This window comes from Diospyros lotus, chromosome 3 (genome assembly GCF_014633365.1).
Source record: "Diospyros lotus cultivar Yz01 chromosome 3, ASM1463336v1, whole genome shotgun sequence".
In the NCBI taxonomy this organism is placed as follows: domain Eukaryota; kingdom Viridiplantae; phylum Streptophyta; class Magnoliopsida; order Ericales; family Ebenaceae; genus Diospyros; species Diospyros lotus.
In genome coordinates, this window is record NC_068340.1 from 20,992,128 (window position 1) to 21,014,569 (window position 22,442).

General features: G+C 34.2%; 1 protein-coding gene across 1 annotated transcript; it reads left to right on the forward strand.

The window, feature by feature from the left end:
• The first annotated feature begins 7,955 nt into the window (after positions 1 to 7,955).
• LOC127797562 (fructokinase-like 2, chloroplastic) lies at positions 7,956 to 12,945 on the forward strand. Its single transcript, XM_052330567.1, has 5 exons — positions 7,956 to 8,364; positions 9,079 to 9,245; positions 9,365 to 10,008; positions 10,575 to 11,046; positions 12,531 to 12,945. Exons 1-5 carry the CDS (start codon positions 8,069 to 8,071, stop codon positions 12,755 to 12,757), a joined length of 1,806 nt encoding a protein of 601 aa, XP_052186527.1. The 5' UTR covers positions 7,956 to 8,068; the 3' UTR covers positions 12,758 to 12,945.
• Positions 12,946 to 22,442: the final 9,497 nt, after the last annotated feature.

A 22,442-nucleotide genomic window follows, 5' to 3' on the forward strand; every position in this document is an offset into this window, starting at 1 on the left:
AGAAACAAATGCATACGTTGAAGAACTCTATGAAATGGTAGAAAGCTTGCGGTCTTCTACATTGAAAAAGTCTACTGAAATAGTACAATTAACTGAATTGCATTCTAGGTTTGAGGCTAGATGTCGCCCGGAACAAGATATATGTGTAGTTATGTGGGTTCTGCAAAACCTTAAGCTAATGGCATTTTTGTAACTTAAATGAGTGGCATTTGTGAATATAGCTCTGATAATGTTTCTTTCTAAATTGCACTTAATGCCTTATAAGTTTTACTAGGTTATCTATGTACGTGTCACGGTATAAACATTATACTAATCTCATTATGATAAAATAATTATTAAAAAGTTATGTAGTATTATAAACTCTTAATTCATATTGCATAAACGTAACCTACATAATTAGATATATGTTGAATTATAGAAATAATTAGCATAATTTTTGAAAATCAATAATACTTTATGTATCTCTACCAAATATTAGGGTGGTAAGTGTAATTTATTATTATATATATAAAATAAAAAATAATAAGTAATTATTCAACCTGAAAAAGAATTTTCTCTCTCCTCATATGCTCCTGAGTCACTTTGTTCAACCCTTGCTGGGTTTAGAAAAAGCCCCAATCTCCGAGCTCTCTGCCAATGGTGCTTTCTTGTTTCACACAGTTTCTTTCATTACCAAGGTTCCTTTGTTATCTGCTCTCTTTTGTTAGCCATCTTTATATTTGCAGTGTGTGTGTGTCTATATATATATTTATAATCATACAGCTTGAAAATGAAAGAAAAAGAACTCAAGGTTGCATATTTCTTGAGAATCCGAATTTTATTTAGGCAGCTGTCTTATTTGAGATTTAGGGATAGAAAACAAGATAAAAGTCCTGAATTTAAGACCCAAGTTTTGACATTTGGGATGAGGCATGGGAAACTTGGAGTCTTGACTAGGGTTTTATAAGATTTCTTAAGCGATTGGTGTTAAGGGGGAAAGAGTGAACATTCCACTTGCTCATAACTCCAATTTTTGTGTTTGAATAAAGCAGATGGCACTCAAGGTGGCCTTTTTTTCCCATCGACAAATATTATTCAAGTTCAGTATCCTGTACTGCATTATAGATGGTCTCTTACAATTGTTTCTTGGAAAGGAATTGTGCAATCCTTAGTTGTAGAAGCATCAAATGAAGAAGGAAATGTTGTAAAAAAGAAGAAATCTGGAACATCCAGACATAGATCAGTTAGAAAGTAGGAGGAAGGTAATAACAGATGGTTCACAAGATGATGTTATGTCGTCTGTAAATGGTGATGCTACAAATTGGAAAATAGTAAGCCTTTAGCAACAGATGAAAAATCGAAGAAATCCAAACAAAGAAGTAATTACCTCATCAAACTTCAAATATCATTGTCGAGAGGCTTATTTCAAACTATAAATGGATTCTTTAACTTACATACCAAATGTTCTTTGCCATTTTCTTTGAAGCCTTAACGTTGTTGCATATACACTTCTTCATGCAGATGTCCATTCAAGAACGTTGTTTTAACATCCATCTGATGAAGTTCAAGATCAAAGTGTGCCACTAGTGCCATAATAATTCTGAAGGAATCTTTTGAGGAAATAGGGGAAAACGTTTCATTGTAATTAACTCATTCTTTCTGAGTAAAACCCTTAACCACTAATCTTGCCTTGAACCTTTCAATATCGCATTTTGAATCTTTCTTAATTAGTTTTGAACACCCATTTGCAACTTATAGGCTTAACTCGTTTAGGTTGTTCAACTAATTCCCACACATCGTTGTGTGCCATAGATTTCATCTCATCCTTCATCAAACCATTTGTCAGAACAAGTACTTGAAATAGCTTGGCTATATGAGATCAGATCTATGACATGATCAACATCGTAATCATTTTCACCAAGGTACACCACATAATCATCTGATATAGCAGATCTTCTTTCTCTCTAAGGGCGCCTGTTAGGAATTTCAGGATGTGAAATGTGTACTGGAACATCTTCTTGTTGGGATACTTCTTCTGTTTGATTTGGTTGAAACACCATCCTTTCATGTATAACTGGTACTGGCATTATCACAATTTCCTCTTCCACATTAACATCTCTTACATGAGAACAAGAGCACTCACTTACATCATTCTCCAAAAAATTTGCAGTGATAGAATCAACAATCTTTGTGCCTCGACTAGGGCAACAAAATTTGTATCCCTTAGAATTGTCAGGATAATCAATGAAGAAACAATGTGTAGTCTTAGGATCCAATTTACTCTCAGAAAGATTGTAGATTCTTACCTCAGCAGGACAACCCCAAACTCGAAAGTGATTTAGGCTTGGCTTACGACCAACTCAAAGTTCAAAAGGAGTCAAAGGAACAGATTTACTAGGAACTCTATTCAATATGCACATCGCAGTCTTTATGGCTTCACCCCAAAGAGACATGGGTAGATTACACCTACTCATCATCGTCCTCATCATATCCTTTAGTGTGCGATTTCTTCTTTCAACTACTCCATTTTGATCTGGTGTGCCAGGCATGGTATATTGCAACTATCCCACAATCTTGTAGATACATGGCAAACAAACCCATACATTGTCCGCTAGAACCATGCCTGCAATAGTATTCTCCACCTCTACCAGATCTCACAACCTTTATACTTTTCTCTCGCCGCTTCTCAACCTCAGTTTTGAAAATCTTAACTTTTTGAGTGCTTAAGATTTATCCGCAATGAGATATACATATCCATAGCGAGAAAAGTCATCAATAAATGTGAGAAAATATTTGTTCCCACATAATGTAGAGACATAAGATCCACTTATATCACTGTGGATAATTTCTAGAAGTTCATTACTACGAGTTGCACCTCTTTTCTTGGTCTTAGTGAGCTTTCCCTTTATGCAATCAACACAAGTCCCAAAATCATTAAAGTCAACAATAGGCAAAATACCATTTTTAACAAGTCTTTCAATCATTTCTTTGGAAATATGACCAAACAGTTTATGCCATAAAGTTGAAGAGTTTTCTTTAATCAATGTTCTTTTAACACTAACATTCTCAACGTTCAAGGAAGTAGCCATTGTAACACCCGGTGTAATCGATGTTAAGAAAATAGCAAAGGAAGTAAGAAAACTTCCAAAAATACCCTTGAGAAGGTGATGGATCCTTGAGATTGAGAATGCCCATGAGAAGGGTATTTTGGTAATTTGGATTGTGAAGTCCAATAAAAAGGGTATTTTGGTAAATTTGAAATAATTCCAATGTGGAATTAAGTGTGGAAGTGAATAAAATCCCAATTTGGTATTTATGTGGAGATATATGGGATTAATAAATTCTCAAATGATGTTTTGGGAGTTTTGGAATTTATTTCCATAAAGGAATTTAATTATGGAAGATAGGGAAATTGGATATTGAATTATTTGAGAAAATAATTAAATTTTCCCCTAAAATGGTGAATTAATGTGGTAATGCCACATGGAGGACCAAGATAAAGAAGTGAAGCCAAGCTTGTGTCTTAGAGTGACACTTGGCATAATCTTGGAAATTTGAGAGAAATTATATATGTGGATTTATGAGTTGGAGAAGGATTTAATTAAATGTAAAAAAGAAATGTTAATTAGTCTTTCAAGCATTTAATGAGAAGCATAATGGTGTTGGATTAAAAGAAAAATCCAAAAGAAAAGTAAATGGTCACCATTAATGCTTGAAATTATGGTGAATTAAATAAATCTAATGAAAAATGAGAAAATGGTCACCCATTAATGCTTGGAAAATTGTGGGATTTATTTAAATGAGAAGAAAAGCATTTATGTCTTTCAAGTGGTCTCTCATGTGATGGTGGAAATTAGTCCCATTAAATTTAAATGAGAAAGAAATATAAATTCAAGGGATGAGATTAATTCTTGAATTTGGAAAGTGATCAAAGGGCCACCATTAAATCTTAGAAGTTGGCATGGATTGCCAAATGGGTGGAGAGATTTTAAAAAGAGATGATTGGAAGGTGGAGATTTAATCTCCAAATTTAATCAAAGGCTAGGATTAAAATCTAGCAAAGCACATGGATTGTGTTTCCTTGGGATGGCTAAGATTTTGTCTTGTAAAGTGAGAAAAGATCCAATGGTGGATTTTAAGCAAGACTTAATGCCATGGATTGTGTTAGTTTGGAGGGTGAGGATTTATTCTCGCCAAATAAATCTAATGGCTAGGATTTATTCTTGAAATATGGAAATCTAGTATAAAAAGGTAAGTGTGGGAGACTTGTCTCCCTTTTTGGCCATTTGTAGAAATGAAGAGGAAAGAAAAGAAAGAAAAGAAAGAAAGAGAAAGAAGTCTCCATGGAGGGAAAAGTGAAGAAAGAAAGAAGATGATGAAGAAAATCAAGGCAAGTATTTATTCTCCTCTTTATTTTTGGTGTGCTTGTATGCAAAAATTAAGTGGCTTGTTGAAATGCCCTTTAGGTGGGAGAAAGTGATGTTGGAAGCTCTCTTGAAGTGAAGATTTAATTATTCAAGAAGAGGTATGGGATGGCCCCATGGGAGGGTGGCCTTGCAATGGGTGGTAAATATGTTTCAATAATGTATATGTTGCATTTGGCATGTTCTTTTATGTTCATGAGACTTATGGCCATAGGTTAGTTTGAGAACATGGTTGAAATGGTGGGTTGATGCCTCTAACCTTGGAGGGTTGTGAGGGCAAAGAAACCTAACCACACTTGCATGCATTTGGCATCATATAACTTGTTATGCTCATATTTATTTGGCATTGCACCCTTATTAAGCTTAATAGCTCATGAGATTTTTACCCTCACATGTAGGTTGTGAAAGCATGATAAAGTCAAGGCCAAGTGAAATGGCATGGGAAAGCATGGAAGAAGATTCAAGTGTATATTTTGGCTTATAGAAGCTTATGTGTTTGATTTATGTAATGTAAATGTGTTGCTAGTTGAAGTGTATGTTGTATTTATACAATGAGATAGTGGCTTATGGCACATTGGTGCCTAGGTTGAGTGAGGTCTCATTTTGGTGTGTGTTGTGAGAAACACCAAGAAGTTAAATCATATGGGTTTGTTGAAAAAATAGTGGGTATTTGGTGTATGTTGTGTAATATTCAAGAGGTGGTTTAAGCCTTAATTTTGGAGAAAAAGAGGCTAAAATTTATGGAAAGTGAAGTGTTTTATTTAGGTTATTTTTTTGGAAAATATGGGTTTAAATGCCCAAGAAAAAAAAAAGAAAAAAGAAATGAAGTGTGAAAGTGCTGCAGATGCAGCAGCAGGGGGGGCAGCAGCCCCGCACACAAGCGCGCGTGGTCGTGCGCGGGCGCGGGCGCGCGCGACCAGCGCCCAGCGGGCCCCAGGGCGCGCCGTGGGCCCCGCCGGTCGAAATATTTTTAAAAATTTAGATTTTTGGGGAGTTTGGGCCATTTCTTAATTGATTTTGGGACCGGAGGAATTTTCAAAATAAAGGGATTTTTAGGGCATTTTTTGAGAAAATGTCGAAAATTTGGAAAATTGAAAATTCGAGTTTTTCCTCCAAAATTAGTAATCAATCAATGGATTGATTTAAATGGTGATTTATGGAGCCAGGTAAAATTTTTGGATGGAAAAGAATTAAATAAAAATGAGAAAATGGCGATTGGGCGTTTGAAGGAGTTTTTCTTTATTAGCCTATGCGGTGTGGTTAAAGCCCAATTCTGCTAGTGAATCTTGGGGTTCAGGGAAGGGAAGGACGAGCCTAGTTCCCACCTAGGGCGTTTCGTCTTGAAACATGGTCCACCATTCACCTAAGTTCGGGCAGGTGGACAATTCGGGTGATTGTTCACGAGTAACACCTGTAAATGGGAGCGGGGCGTTACAGCCATGGAAGAAAAGTTTAACTTATACAACCCATCACACAAGAGTGTAATACCAACAATAACTGAATTAAAAACCAAATTTAAACTTCCACTAACAATACCAAAATGATAACTTGCACAATCCATCTTAGAAATTGAGAGATCATATTCCGCCTAAAGGACGGTACATAAGCGACATCATTTAAAACAAGAATATAACCAGTTTCTAATTTAAACTTTACTACTCCTATAGCTTCAACTTGTACTTGAATGCCATTTCCAACCACTAGTGTTCTCTCATGATCACTTGGTTTTCGCTTGCTCTTGAATCCTTGCAAGGTATTGGCCACATAAATGGTTACCCCATAATCAAACCACCAAGTATTCAATGGGACATCTATTAAATTAGATTTAAAACAAACAAAAGCAAGTGGTTTACCTCCACTTTTGTTCTTTGCTAACCAGTTCTTATACTTATGACGGTCAAATTTCTCATGACCATTTTTCTTTCAAAACCAGCAACTGATCTCTTTTTTTGATGACAGGCTTAGGGCCATTGCTCTTCTGATTTTTGTTCTTGTTGCCACCTTTGTTATTTTTGAGGTAATTGTGACTTGGGGAATGCCCTTTCATATTTGGCCGACTCACAAAATTCACGCTACCACCAGAACCTCTAAGGATCCTCTTTTATTCTTAGTCACAAATAGAAATTAGTTCATTGGTATTCCATTTATCTTTCTAAGTATTATAAGAAGTCTTTAATTGATTAAACTGTGAAAGCAAGGAATTAAAAGCATGATGAATAAGGAATGACTCAGTAATAGGAATCTCAAGCTCAGTCAGTCTAACAGTTATATCAACCATCTTCATAATGTATTCTCTAACACCACCCACGCCATCATACTTTATTCATGTCAACTTATCCATAAGCTCTCCAGCATCTTCTTTTTCAGACGATTTGTATTTTTCAGCTATATCATCGAAGAATTTCTTAGCATTTTATGTCTTAGGTATAACACCAATGAGAGTAGGAAATAGACCTTTTCATTATCATCAAACTTAAACAATTTGCCCTTCCCCATTTTTCATGCCTAGCTTTCTCTTCAATGGAATTTCTCGCAGTTGGCTTAGGAGGCTCATTCTCATGTAACGCTATGTCGAGATCTATCAAACCTAGTTGAATTTCAATGTCTTCTTTCCATCTTTTAAAATTAGTTCCAATTAGAATCTCAATGGTCAAAGTTTGATTACCGACATTGAAAGTGCAAGGGGCTATATATAAAAAATATATTGCAATTAAATATAGAAAAAAGATAAACAAGAATAAACCTAAACACCTTTATGGCATTATTCTCACAAGAACTTAAGATGCATATTATAAAATTATATTTGGGCAGAAAATATAATATACAACTTAAATTCTCAAGTAAATAAATCAAGGGCAAAGGATAAACATGAAAAAGCCTTAAACCTTGATGGCATTATTCTTACAAGAATTTAAAATGCATATTATAAAATCACATTTGGACAGAAAATATAATATATAAGTTAAATTCTCAAATATGAAAAACAAGCAACTTAGAAACAATCTCGTTTAGGATGAAAGTTTCAAGAAACAATGTATTTTCACATTTACATTATGTCATCTAAATTAAAATACATAATTAACACCTTTGGGCAAAAAATTATACACCTCAATTCAAATAACAAATATCCCAAAATAATTAAGTGAAATTAATCAACTTAAATTTCCTTTTTCATTTTTTTAATGGATTTATCATTTAATTATTAATTTTAAGCTCAAAAATAAAATTTTAATTTATGACCTAAAAATATAATTTAAATAATTAAATGAATAAAATTCATAATAAAATATATATATAGCCCCATAGATATATAGGCTAAGTTAATAAAACAGGCCCAAATAATAAAATTAGAACCCATAATAAAATAGGCCCAAGAAATAAAATTGGCCCACTTGACAAAGGAATTGCCCAACCCCAACAAAAATCATTGGCCTGATCTGCTGCTCCAGATCCACTAATGGATCTCAACGGATCGGGTCAGACGGCCCAGTCCGACCCAAATTTTGGCCCAGCTCCTTATACACCCCATCTTCTTCGTTCTAGGTTTCTTCTCAAACCCACCGCCTCCACAGCCTCTCCCTTCCTCTCTGTGCACTGCCGCCGCCATCTCCCTTTCTCTTCGCTTCACCGGCCGGCGCGCGCCATCGGCAACGACGAACGACCCCATGGCCGACGCTGCCACGGCCTCCTTTTTCTCTATCTTTCACCGGCCAAGCTTCATCTTCAATCGGCCCATAGGAAAACCAACGCCATGGCCGAGAAAAGCAGCTCAACTGATCGGCCATGGCATGAATCGACCGACGGCGAGAGGGAGAGCAAGGCGGGCAGAAACAGTGGGTGCTTCCATGGCCGCCGCCGACGCGCGCTATCGGCGACGACGAGCGACGCCACAGCCGTCGCTGCCACTGCCTTCTCCCTTCTCCGGATCTGCCTTTCCCGCTCTCTCCATCGACCCTCTTCGGTGACATCTCTCTCTCCCTCTCAGATCCGTAAATCAGTTTGTGAAAATATATGCATGTATATTTTGTTTAGTTGCAGAGAGATTGGAGAAGAAAAGGGAATATGGCAGATATATATGTCTTGTATATATATATATGTATATATATATATCAGTAAATGTTCACGGCAGAGGTGAACCAGTTTACAGTATGTGTAATCAGGTCTTATATGAATATGTGTGTGCTCTGATACCACATGTTATATATATGCTTCAGAATATATATATTAAATGCACATACTATATAAAACATTGACATTATTTAATAGAAAAATACCTCTTCTATCCATAAGTGACGATGGAAAAGTGATTGAAATGACAAGCACAAAAGTACCAGACTAGATATTTCTCTTCTTCTTTTCTATTATGCCTTAACCTTTTCTTAATGGGAAGAAAATGGTGTAATAGAGTAATCCGAGAGAATAGGAGACCTAGCCATATATATATAATGCCAATAGAGTTTTACCAATCACAAAATTCTATTGGGCTTACATTTATTCCAGAAATCATATATATACAAATAGGCCTAAGCCCATTAAGGTGCACCAAGCCCAATGTCCAATTATGATCACATATAATCCATTTGGACCTCCACGCATTGTTAAGCTATAATCCAACTAGCTTTTTCTCAAAACAAGATCCAATTAATATTGCACACATTATAAAAAATTCTAACAGGACATCCAAACGTAGATCAGTTAGAAGTAGGAGGAAGGTAAAAGCAGATGGTCCAGATGATGATGTTATGTCGTCTGTAAATGGTGATGCTACAAATCTGGAAAATAGTAAGCCTTCAACAACAGATGAAAAATCAAAGAAATCCAGACAAAGAACTCGAAGGAAAGGTACAATCATTGTCAAATGTCAGATACAACCTTTTGAATTTTTACTTGTGTAAGATTTCTTCTCTCCTTTTACCTTTCCTTACTTAATATGGAAAACTATGAAATTTGGTGACTCGCAGCTGAATCAGTTTCCAACAGTCTGGGGGAGGAAAAGGTTGAAAAGAAGGTAACTAGAAGGAGGAGGACTAAGAAAAAGCTTGTTGATACAGAGGATGAAGGGAGGGAGATGCAACTCAGTGATCGGGAAGGGGATTCATTCATTGAAAATGAGGAAGATGAATATGATGAAAACCTAGGAGTTGGGAAAGATGAGGAAGATGACATTAGCTTTACCTATGGATGGCCTCTTCTTGTATGTTGCTTTGGGGCTGTTCAGCATGCTTTTGTGCCATCTGGAAGGCCAGCCAATAGACTTGTAGACCATGAAATGCATGAAAAAATGAAAGATGCACTGTGGACCCCTGAGAAATTTGTGAGGGCACCAGGGGGATGTGCGAGTAATGTTGCAGTTGCTCTTGCAATCCTGGGTGGTAAAGTTGCCTTAATGGGAAAAATTGGGGATGATGACTATGGACAATCTTTATTATATTTCTTAAACATGAACAATGTTCAAACCCGATCGGTTCGCATTGACAGCAGAAGAGTAACAGCAGCATCACAGATGAAAATTGGTAAGAGGGGTGGCTTAAAAATGACTTGCCTCAAACCATGTGCAGAGGATTCTTTAACAAGGTCTGAGATCAATATTGATGTATTGAAAGAGGTATGAGATTTTTGTTTTTAAAGGATAAGTTTCTTGTTTATTTGGGGATTCTTTCCATGTTGGTTGTGGCATTTTAATATATAACAAAAATGCCAGAAGCAAATTTAATTCATAACAATATTATATATATATTTATTTGTATGACTGTTATTTTCTTTTGCCATCATGAAAGCTGGGCATTATCATAATCTCAGTTTTTTCATTGGGGATATTGGGTGGCAGTGCCCCTTTATATTATATACATATTATTGCCTGGTTACAGCTTACAACATAGATTGCCAGATTCTTTGGGATGCATAAATATTAGCTTTAGAAGGAAAGTATTCAATTGAACTATGAGAAATTTGGTAATTTTTCTCTTGTATGTGTTTCTATATGGAAGAAATGGCTTGTGTATTGATTTTGACATTTAAGAAGAATCACATGAGGCAACCTGATGATGGCCGGAGTTGTTAGTCTTCCATTCTGTGCATAAGCGCTTCTTGCTCAAGGTTTATATGTTAGTTGTTCTAAAGGCAATATTGTTATCATCTGTTTACCAATTCCCTAAACAAAATCTAATGCAGGCAAAGATGTTTTACTTCAACACATTCTCCCTGCTTGACCGGAACATGAGATCAACTACATTGCAAGCCATCAAGATGTCTAAGAAATTAGGAGGAATTATATTCTATGACCTTAACCTTCCATTGCCACTATGGCAGTCTTGTGAAGAGACCAAAATGTTCATACAACAGGCGTGGAATCTTGCTGATATTATTGAGGTCACCAAGCAAGAACTTGAATTTCTATGTGGAATAAAGCCCACTGAGAATTTTGATACTAGAGATAACCAAGTACCTAAATTTGTTCATTACACACCAGAAGTATTGACTCAACTTTGGCATGAAAATCTCACAGTTTTATTTGTGACAAATGGGACTTCTAAGATACATTATTATACAAAGGAGCATAACGGTGTTGTACAGGGAATGGAGGATGCACCTCTCAGCCCTTTCACTCAGGATATGTCAGCATCTGGGGATGGCATTGTTGCAGGTAGAAACTTGTAAATTTTTGGATTTTTGCCCCTTTTCCACTTTGAGAATCATGCCTTAATTTTATGAGTCACATGGCTTATTTTGTTTTCTTCTAAATCTATAAACACCACATATAAATTCTTTTATTCATCTCTGTAGACTTTTCTATTTGGCATCTCAGCAAGCATATAGCTTCCATCATTGATCTATCTTACATGAAACCAAATTGACTTTCAAAAAGATTGAATTTCCTTAACATGAAAAAAACTCTCTTTGTCGAATAATTTCAATTGTGTAGTTTCTCCAAACAATGCTGAAAACATTTTAGCAAATAGAGAAGGAAAAAAGATAGAATCTTTGGGTTTGTTCAGTTGTAGAAAATATTTTTCAATTTTCAACTCTAATTTTTTGTTGAATGATTGAATCTCCAATTAGAAAATAGAAAACTCAATTTTCTAATTTTTCAACTTTATACTATGAATTAGAAAATGAACATTATTGGTTCTTGAAACATACAATGTTTGGTTATGTTTAGTTGTGAAATTGAAGTTGAAAAACTGGAAAATGTTTTTTACAACTGAAAAGAACAATTTTTTTTTTTCCATTACCTTTTCCTTCCACATATCCTAGTTCCAAACATGGTGTTAATGTCTAGAGCACTCTGTCTCCGGATCAAAACATATGTGACAATTCAATAATTTTTTGATGGATCCATATATTGTCAATTCATGTTTTTATTACAATTGTGGGTTTCCAATTTTCCATGGTTTGAATCTCTCTCTCTCTCTCTCACGCGCGCACATATTTTTTATAATGCTTTTGAGCTGTCCTCCTTATTCATCAAGTTCACATATGTCCATGCAATTTTTTCCCCCCAAAGTCAAGCTAATCTTCCAGTCCTATTAATTATGTATGCATGATTAATTGTTTGTAAGAACTATATCAATTATTAATTGAACCTTTTTAAATTGCCAAACAAAATAGAGTTGCCATTAGAGGACAACTTGGTTGTTAATAAGCACACCCTTATTTTCCATATCCCAAATTTATGCTTCATCCATTGATTTTGTTCTTGGAGGCAATTTCCATGCTTTGATACTGTGATACTATTAAGTGTATATTTTAGAGGCAGCGATGCTAGTGTATCTACAACTGCATAGAATTGTATCTATGATGTGCCTACTGGTGAGCATGTTCAATAGAAAGAGAGAAAATCTAAGCTAATGAAAATAAATGTACTGTTGAAGTTTATTAAACATAAACAAGAAAAGGGAAACAATTGTATTGTTTTTTATTATTCTTGTTGCATCCATCGAGTTCAGAAATGTTAGATACATGCAAGTGTGAACTTGGGCATCTTTTTTACAATTTTGCTATGCAAATGTATTGCACAGATACATTCACTGGATTCTTCAATGAAATTCCTGTAACAACTGAAAAATTTGATCAGGCATTCTTTTCTCTCGAACAGGTGTTAATTTTTGTATTTCAATTTTTGTGCAGCTCTGATGAGGATGTTAATCGCACAACCTCATTTAATCACTGACAAAGGATACTTGGAACAGACTATCAAGTATGCCATTAACTGTGGAGTGATTGACCAATGGGCACTAACAAGGACATGTGGCTTCCCTCCCAAAGAAGGTATGGAAGATGATGTTGAGCCCGACCCAAATGGCATAAGGTCAATTACCGAGAAAGAATACCGTACGCGAGTGCCCGTCAGTTGACCAAAGTTGGTGCTTTAATTCATAGAAGTTATTGTATTTTTTCTGCTTTTAACGGGCTAAGATTTGTCTAATCCTTGTAAAATAGATTAATTTTGTTTTTTCATTAATTTTTTGCAATTGTTGTTACATCGTAAAGCTGTCGACGAAATTTGAAGAATACCAATTTTGAAATATAAGGTTAGTAATAATCTGTTGGTGCAGAATGAGAATTGCTAGCTTTCAGTTATTTTCAAATTACAAAGATCTCATGTTGCTTGCATCTGTTGAGATCATTCTATTAAGGAGAACTAGTATTTGTCAGTGTAGGAGATGATGTTAAACTTTCATTTTTAGATCATCCCAGGACAATTCAAGGTTGCTGCCATTATTGATTGAGGTAGGTAGTTGTAAGATAAGAGTTCGCCATATCTATATTTCCAGTGTTCTATTATTTGAGCTACTGCTGTTTAATGGATATGTCCAAGTTCAGTCACGCGTAAGTCATTGATGTTTAAAGGAGACAATTATTTCAGGCATTGTCGTCATAGAGGTGCACTTTCAACAGTGTAGATTCTCTTTATTTTTGTCTTTTAGATAACTTCATCCAAGCATTTAGATAGACTTTAGTACTCCTATTTGCATATTAAACTATCAGATCTGTCATTATCTTGACAAAGAAGGTTCAATGAAGCCCTTTAAGTCTTCTAATCTGGGTTAAAACAGATTAGGTAAAGCAGTTAAACATTGGCTTTTGGTTAGGTGATAATGCTTATCTTCCATGGTTGCTTTTGTCTTTGAAGAAAGGGGCATATAGGTGTCATAAGCATGTTATTATTGAAAGAATGGGGCCAAAAAGCCGTTGGACTAACAATTTATGACTTTTGCTTCTTTTCAGTTTGGAATATCATTCTTCGTGGAAAGAATGAATAAGCGGTAGTTTTAGTTTAGTATTTATAATCAAATAATTTAAACTACAATGATATCTTCACACACTTACCTAATCAACCAACAAATCTTATATACAAAATAACCCATTAATCCTCCCATTATTCAAACTAAAAGATAGAAAAGCAAACCTAAAAATTATGGACATATGATCTCTCAATTTTTGGGGTCCCATAAATTATGGATCCTTTGTCCCCATTACCTACACTCCCCCTTACGGTGGAAAACAGATGTTAGTTATTTTCAATTTGCAAATACATATATCAAAACTTGATTTCTGAAGTGTTTTGGTTAGAACATTAGTTTCTTTAGACTTTATAGGAATATAGGACAAGGTGATAGTCCCATTCTTAATTTTTGTCTTGATGAAATCTCTGTCAATCCTTACATGTTTCATTCAATTACGTTGAACTACATTGATAGTTGATTTGCTATCATTAAACAACTTCATAGAACCTGTTATTGACATGTTTAATTATGTCATCAATCTCTGTATTCAAATGAGTTCACATATTCCTTGAGCTATGGCTTTATACTCTACTTCTGCACTGCTTTGAGCAACTATAGACTGTTTTTAACTTCTCCATGTCACTAGATTACCCTAAACTTTTGTGCAATACCTTGTTGTTGACTTGCTATTATCAATAGCTCCTGTCTAGTTTGCATTTAAAAAACCAACAATATCCTTGACTTTAGTCTTTTTAAACAATAACCCTTTGCTAGAGCTTCCCTTTAAATATGTTAGGATCTGATTTGCTACCTCCATGTGCCTTTTTGTGGGAGCATGCATGAACTGGCTTACCACGCTCACACTAAAAGCAATATCTAGTCTCATGAGTGATAGGTAGATAAGTTTTCCTACCATATGCTGATAGCTCTCTTTATTCACTGGAGGATTACTGTCTGACTTCTTGTATTTCTAGTTACATTCCAAGGGCGTACTAGAAGGTTTACACCCAAGTTTTCTTGTCTCTTTAAGTAAGTTTAGTGTGTACTTTCTTTGTGAAATGAAGATCCCTTTTTGACTTCTTATAACCTCCATTCCAATAAAATATCTAAATTCTTTAAGATCTTTTACCATGAATTTAGCTTGAATTTTTTTTTTTTTGAGATTTCCAATCTTCATTTCATCATCACCTGTGATCGCCATATCATCTATATATATAATGAGTATTGCTTGTTACCCTAACTTATTCTTCTTCACAAACAAGTGTGATCAACTTGCCCTTGGCTGTATCCAAGATCCTTAATAATAGTGTTGAACTATGTAAACCAAGTCCGAGATGATTGTTTCAAATCATAAAGAGTTTTTTTTTTTGCTTACATACCTTGTCTGGATTTCCCTTTGCTTCAAATCCAGGAGGAACTCTTATATATGCCTTCTCCTCTAATGTGCCATTGAGAAAAACATTCTTAATGTTTAGCTGGTGTAATTTCCAATCTAAATTAGCAACAATAAATAATAGAACTCTGATTGAGTTAAGCTTGGCGATTGGTGCAAAGGTTTCTTTATAATCAATTCCATATGTTTGAGTAAAACCTTGTGCTACTAGTCTTTATTGGTTCCTAATGATGGCGAATATATCCTAAGAGGGGGGATGAATTGAGATTTGTATAAATTTTCGATACTTTAAAAACTTTTATGGATGGCAAAACACTAGGTTTCGAAATATAGAGCTTATGTTTCGAAATAAGACTTTCTGTTAGGTAGGTTTCGAAACCTACTATATATGTTTCGAAATATACCTTACTGTTTTACAAGTTTCAAAATATGAAATGTATGTTTTGAAATCTACTTCAATGTTTTGTTTGATTCGAAATCCTTTACCTAGTATTTCAAAATAACGATATTTGGAAAAGATGATTTATATATTTAAGAATATACCAAAGATATTTGTATATCAAATATATGTTTTCTATGAATGTGTATAAACTTATACTCAAGGAAACTGTTTTAGCCTTTGATAACTTAACTTATGAAAACATGTGCAATAGGCAATAATGATAAGTAAAAGGTAAAGAACAATTGCACACAAGATATATAGTGGTTCGGCACCCGCCTACTCTACTACCTTCAAGCTTACCTACTTGAAGGATTTGCAATCCCAATCACTTTTACAAGTGATCAACCACAATAAGGGTTTTACCACGGTTCGCTCCAAAGCCTTATGATGTGAGTTTTTACGGGCTCACTTTGAATATTTTAAAAGCACTCACATTCAAATTCAAACTTGAATCTTTTAACATGGAGAATACATTTAAAAAACATGATTGAGAAGCTTTTAGATAGATACAAAAATACAAAGCAAAAGTATCTTGGTTTTCAAATGATCTATTGACAGAATGTCAGAGGTTTCGAAACATGACATGATGGGTTTCGAAACATACATTTCTGGAAATGAGGTTTCAAAACATGATGCATATAGGTTTCGAAATATACCTATCTGGAAATGAGGTTTCGAAACATGATACGGAGGTTTCGAAACATAGTCCAAAACCTGATTTGAAAACACATGCATAACATAGATGTTTCGAAATAGCATACACTGAAAACGTTGAAAACATTTTCAAAGGGGTTTCGAAACATGCATAGGAACATGACAGATATTCAGAAACATTTGCATGAAAGCACAATCCACATCATGTATACATCACAGCTTATTTACATTTATTTAGTTTAAGTAAATGTCCTTATTTTATTTTATTTATATTTTACCTTTCATTTACTTTAATACATAAATGTAAATAACGAAGTACCCCCTATTTGGATTTAATAAAAATATCTAGAAAATCAAAATTCAAAACAATAAGAAAGTAGATTTTGGGTTTTAGTACAAACTTACGATTTTGCGATTTAACCATCTCCAAAATATATACTTTCTATTTAATGAAAAATTCATTAAAAATCGTTTTAGTACTAATGAATATTAGATATCAAATTACCGGAAGATAGTTTTCTAAAAAGAAAATATTTTCTTATAGGTCTCCTTATAAGGTGCTAACCTTCCGGACTTAGTCAAAAACAGGGTTTTCATTTTCACAAAGTGATACTTGATATTGAAATTGATATATGTTGAAAACCACACACTTGACACATGGCTTAGGAATTAAACCAATAGATATTTTTCATCATTAAAACTGATGTACAAAAGTACAACAACAGTCTTGCCTTATATCGTTCTATAGTTCTATCTAGTTTATACTTCACTGAGAATATCCATTTACTGCCAGTTGTTTTCTTTCCTTTTGGTAATTTCACCATTTTTCAAGTCTTATTATCATTCAACACCTTCATATCTTCTAGCACAACTTTCTTCCAATTTGAATCTTGAAGTGTCTCTTAAACATTTCCAAGAACATGAATCTCATCAATCTTTGCAATAAAGGTTTTGAAATTTCTTGATAACTTAGTATACGCAACATAATCCGATATAGGAAACTTGAAATTTCTCATACAAAACCTTACTCCCTTTCTTATGGTAATCGAAAGATCAATGTTATTGGTAGGTTTTTCTCCCTCACAATATGGTTCATTTTTCTCATCATTTTCTTTATTATCCATCGTAATGGAATCTGTCATCGGTTCATACTATTGAGTTTGCATGTCTCCTAGAGTAAACCAGAATTGGTTTTAAGTCAATAGTGTTAGATTCTTCCCCCTTAACCTATATCATCATTGTTTGTTGACACATAATCGGAATGGGAAGGAAATGATTCAAAGAAATTAGGGTCCCAATGTTTGTCTCCTTGAGAATTAATCTCCCATTGGAGAAAAACTTGAGGGTAGAAGGTTTGATCTTCGATAAAGGAAACATCACATTAGATCAAGTGTAACGCCCCATTCCAGAATGAAGTAAAAGTACCCTTTAGACATAAATACATCTCATGGGCGTTAAGGAAATCCCTACCAACTATATGAAGAATAGGAACCTGCAACAGTTATGGGATTTTCACTATAAATAAATAAGCTTTATTTTGAGTTTAACTGTACATGACTTTAAGAATAGAGGAGGGAAGGGGGAATACAAAGATTTTCAAAAGGGAAATATAAACAAATAAACACTAAACACTGGCCACCTCCATTCCCTTACCTTCACTTGTACATGAACCTGGCATACCTGGAACGCTGAATATTCTAGGGGTATGAAACACTCAACTTATATAATTAAATCTAAGTAAAAAGCTACATTTTTAAGTATTACTGAAACATGCACATGTAGATACAAAAATATAAGATGCAACCCCCACAGAAAATCACTACTGAGCTAAAATCACCATTTTCACCAACTTACCATGTCCCACAGCCTATGTCTAGGCCAAGTGATTCCAACATCACCCATGGTAAGCTATATCACCGTAGGCTCAGTGTATCACCGTTAACAATGCCAAACAATGAGATATGCAAGTAAATAAGAGTTATGATATGCAAATCACCCAAATGATAAGTAAACATGTCCAAGATGCTGAAATGAAAAGAGAAACCCCTTACATTTGTTGTTGGTTTGAGTTATAGTGGTTAGGACTATCGAAAACCTCTTTTCTGTACCAAATCGAAAGTTTCGTGAGTTAGTTTCCAAATTTTTCTTCCACAAACATGTAGATAATTATTTTTTATGAATTTATATATTTTTTCACCCTTTTTTTGAGGTTGCATGCACCCACACACACTTAGGGAAGGAAGCCCACGCGCCCTCATGCGTGGCGTGTGTGCTGCATGCGCTTCGTCTTTTTCCTTCAGCAGCTTCGCCGGACCTCTGATCAGCCCTCTTCTAAACGTGATATCTCCTTCGTTTTTGCTCTATTTTGCCTCATGTTTGTTCCTATGGACTCCTCTTTTCATCCTCTACAAGATTATGGCTTCAAACCTCCATCTCTGACTCGTTTTACGATTGACCCAACCCAAATTCTAGCAGATGCTGAAAATCTGACCAACCCTTGTTTCTCCCTCGTTTTTGCACCAATTCTTTCCCCGTTTGTTTCAGAATCTTCCCCTCACCACTATGATATTATTCCTTACATCCAACACCCTCAATTTGGCCTAATTTCGGTGATTTTTGGACTAGTTTCCCTTTGAGTTTTTGCTTTTTCAATTCTCATCTATTTTATAAAATGTTTGGACCAATTGCCATCCTCCAACACCATGGACACCTGGACATTTATGGATGACCAATTGCTGATTTTTTTGCCTTTATGATGGCTAGTTTTGCTTTCTTTTACTGTTCCAACACCAAAGTTTCCATATATTATACTTTCACCCCCCAAGTTTTTGGAATTTTGTTTTCCCCTCAAAATGCCATTCTTTCTTTTCCCAAAAATATTTCAAGGACTCTTCTAGAATCCTTATACCTTTGAGTATCGATTGTTGTCCAAAATGATTCCCAAATATTTTTGAGAAATTACATTTTGGCCTGTTATTTTGAATTGTTTTGTATTTTGATCCCCTTTCGCCTTGGAACCCTATTTTTCCAATAAATCTTCATTTCCCCATCCTTCAAACGGTTTCTAAGGAATTCTTGACCATCAAATAGATATCCTTGAATAATTTTCAATCTTTTGAGAAATTACACTTTTGCCCCAAATTTTTCAAAAATTACCTTTTTGTTCCCAAAATTCACCCATTTCTCCTTGAATCCTCAAGGCATAATATTTTCTTCAAAATAAACAAATTCCATAAAAATCTCGAGTGTTACATCAGGAATCGTTTCGTAGAATGATGATAACACTTATAATCCTTTTGTGCGGTGAAGTAGCCAAGAAAGACATTTGAGAGCTTTAAGATCTTTCCTCCTTTTTGCTGCCACGCAACAGTCGGGGGGGCGCCTCCACCCCCGAGAGATGTCTTTCGGGGGTACTTTCACACCCCCGACACCCCCGAGAGAGGTCTCTCGGGGGTGCTTAATGCAAGCCCCTTTTTGCACGCGTTCGCGTGCCTGCATCCATACACCCTTGCGCCAATAACCTCGCAAGACTCAGTCAAAACCGTCTCCGAGATATCTGCCAAGAAAAGTGGGCCACTCGACACATGGATACCACTCCCATCACTATAAATAGGGGATATTTTTCTCTCATTCGGGAGTAAATCTCTTACTCTCATACTTACATTTTTGCCTTCAAACATTTTACTTCTACGAAGGTTTGAATTAGGCATCGGAGGATCCACACGGGGATTCTCACCCGCTCCCCTAACCGATTTTCTTTCCAGCAGGTCATCCATCGCTCTCAACCTAGCCAAAGGGCTCACCCATCGCTGCCGTGACCCCCGAAAGACTCATCCATTGCTCCAAAGGGACTCATCCATCGATATCGTGACCCCTCGGGAGACTCATCCATCACTGTCGTGACCTCCTCGGGAGACTCATCCATCGCTGCAGTCACTACAAGAAAAATCAAATTTAGTGATGGGAGAATTCGTCACTAAAATTGGCGTCGCTGAAATTTAGTCACAGATTTAGCGACGAAAGTTTTAGTGACGGAATTAGTGACGGAAAGCCCCGTCATTGATCTGTGACGAGTTTTTCATCGCTAATCTGTGACGGGCAATCCTGTCACAGAATAGCGACGGAAAATCAGCGACGGGGCTTCCCGTCACTAAATTATTTTTAAAATAAAAAATAAAAATATATATATTAAAATTTTAATAAAATAAAAACTAAATTAAATTATTTTTTCGCTGTGACGGGCGCTACCAGTCGTTGATCAGCGATGGGTATTCTAGTCACTAAATTATTTTTAGAATAAAAAATAAAAAATATAGATATTAAAATATATATTAAAATTTAAATAAAAATTAAATTATTTTTTCAAAAATCTGTGACGGGCATTATCCGTCGCTGATCAACGACGGGATTCCCGTCACTAAATAATTTTTTAAAATAAAAAAATAAAAATATATATTAAAATTTAAATAAAATTAAATAAAAATTAAATTATTTTTAAAAAATCTCTGACGGTATGCCCGTCACTAAATTATTTAAAAAAATAAAAATATATATTAAAATTCAAATAAAATTAAATTATTTTTTCCAAAATCTGTGACGGGCGCTACCCGTCGCTGATCAGCGATGGGTATTCCCGTCACTAAATTATTTTTAGAATAAAAAATAAAAAATATATATTAAAAATTAAATTATTTTTTGAAAATCTGTGACGGGCATTATCCGTCGTTGATCAGCAACGGGAATTACCGTCACTAAATAATTTTTTAAAATAAAAAATAAAAAATAAAAAATATTAAAATTTAAATAAAATTAAATAAAAATTAAATTGTGTTTAAAAAATCTGTGACGAGTAAATCCGTCACTAAATTATTTTAAAAAAATTAAAATATATATTAAAATTTAAATAAAATTAAGTTAATTTTTTCAAAATCTGTGACGGGCGATACCCGTTACTAAATTATTTTAAAATATATATATATTAAAATTTAAATAAAATTAAATTATTTTATTAAATAATCAGCGACGGGTTCCGTCACAAAATTATTAATTAAATTAAAAAGTTAAAATATATATTAAAATTTAATTAAAATTAAATTATTTTTCCAAAAATCTATGACGGGCGCTACCCGTCACTAAATTATTTTTTTAATTAAAAAAATAAAAATATTTATTAAAATTTAAATAAAAGTAAATTATTTTAAATCGTTTAAGAATTTAAAAATTGAAAAAATAATAATTACAAAATAAAAATTATATATTAAAATTAAATTAAATTAAAAAAAATAATAAGAATAAAATTAAAACTAAATTATTTTAAATCATGTAAGAATGTTAAAATTAAAAAAATAATTTGCTTAATTAAATTAAATACAACAGAAATATAAATAAATATATATATAAAAATAAATATTTTCATAAATATTACTATTTACGAATGTTCAGAGTTAAATTTTTTAATTTATATATTTTTATAATTTATATAATTATATTAAGAAATATTTTAATTAAAAATATAAATTAAAATTTAATTTTTATACAAAATTTGTTAATTAAAAATTTAATTATTTAATTGAATAGAAAAAAAATGTGAGATACCAAATATGGACACAAAATTCAAATCCATAAATTTCATTACTATAATCATAAATGGTTCACAATAGAATTAACAATCATCATCATGATCATTTTCATCATTCTCATTTTCTTCATCTTCACCCTGATTGCCCTCATTATCACTATCTATGTCATCAGATAATAACTCTTGTTCGTCGTCTTCTGATATAAATTCTTCCTCAGTATCATCTTTTTCCTGTAGAGCGATATTGGAGACATCTATTTCTTCAACTGTTCCATCGAAATCTTGTAAAGTACCTGTTAGGTCATCAGTTAGATCTACTTGAGGCAATTCTGGTATCTCGTACTCTTGGAAAGGTTCTTCCATCTCAGCCTCAGGAGCAGTTATTGTACCTCGTGCCTTTGTTTTAATAACAACTAGCCAATCATGTTTATCACGACATGTGTCGGGATATGACGCGTAATACACTTGTTCAGCTTGTTGGGCAAATATGAATAGATCATATTTTTTATACCTTCTTGATGATCGAACTTCCATAATACCATACTTTTCATGAATTTTGGTTTCCCGAGAACTTGGATCGTACCATTCACATTTGAATAGAACTACCCTCTTAATTGGTAGGCCTACATATTCTAATTCAATAATATCTATAATTTTTCCATAATAGTAGATCTCTGATGATCCAACTCCTATACCAGACACGCAAACATCAAAATTTTCGGTGGACCTACTATTACTCCGCTCA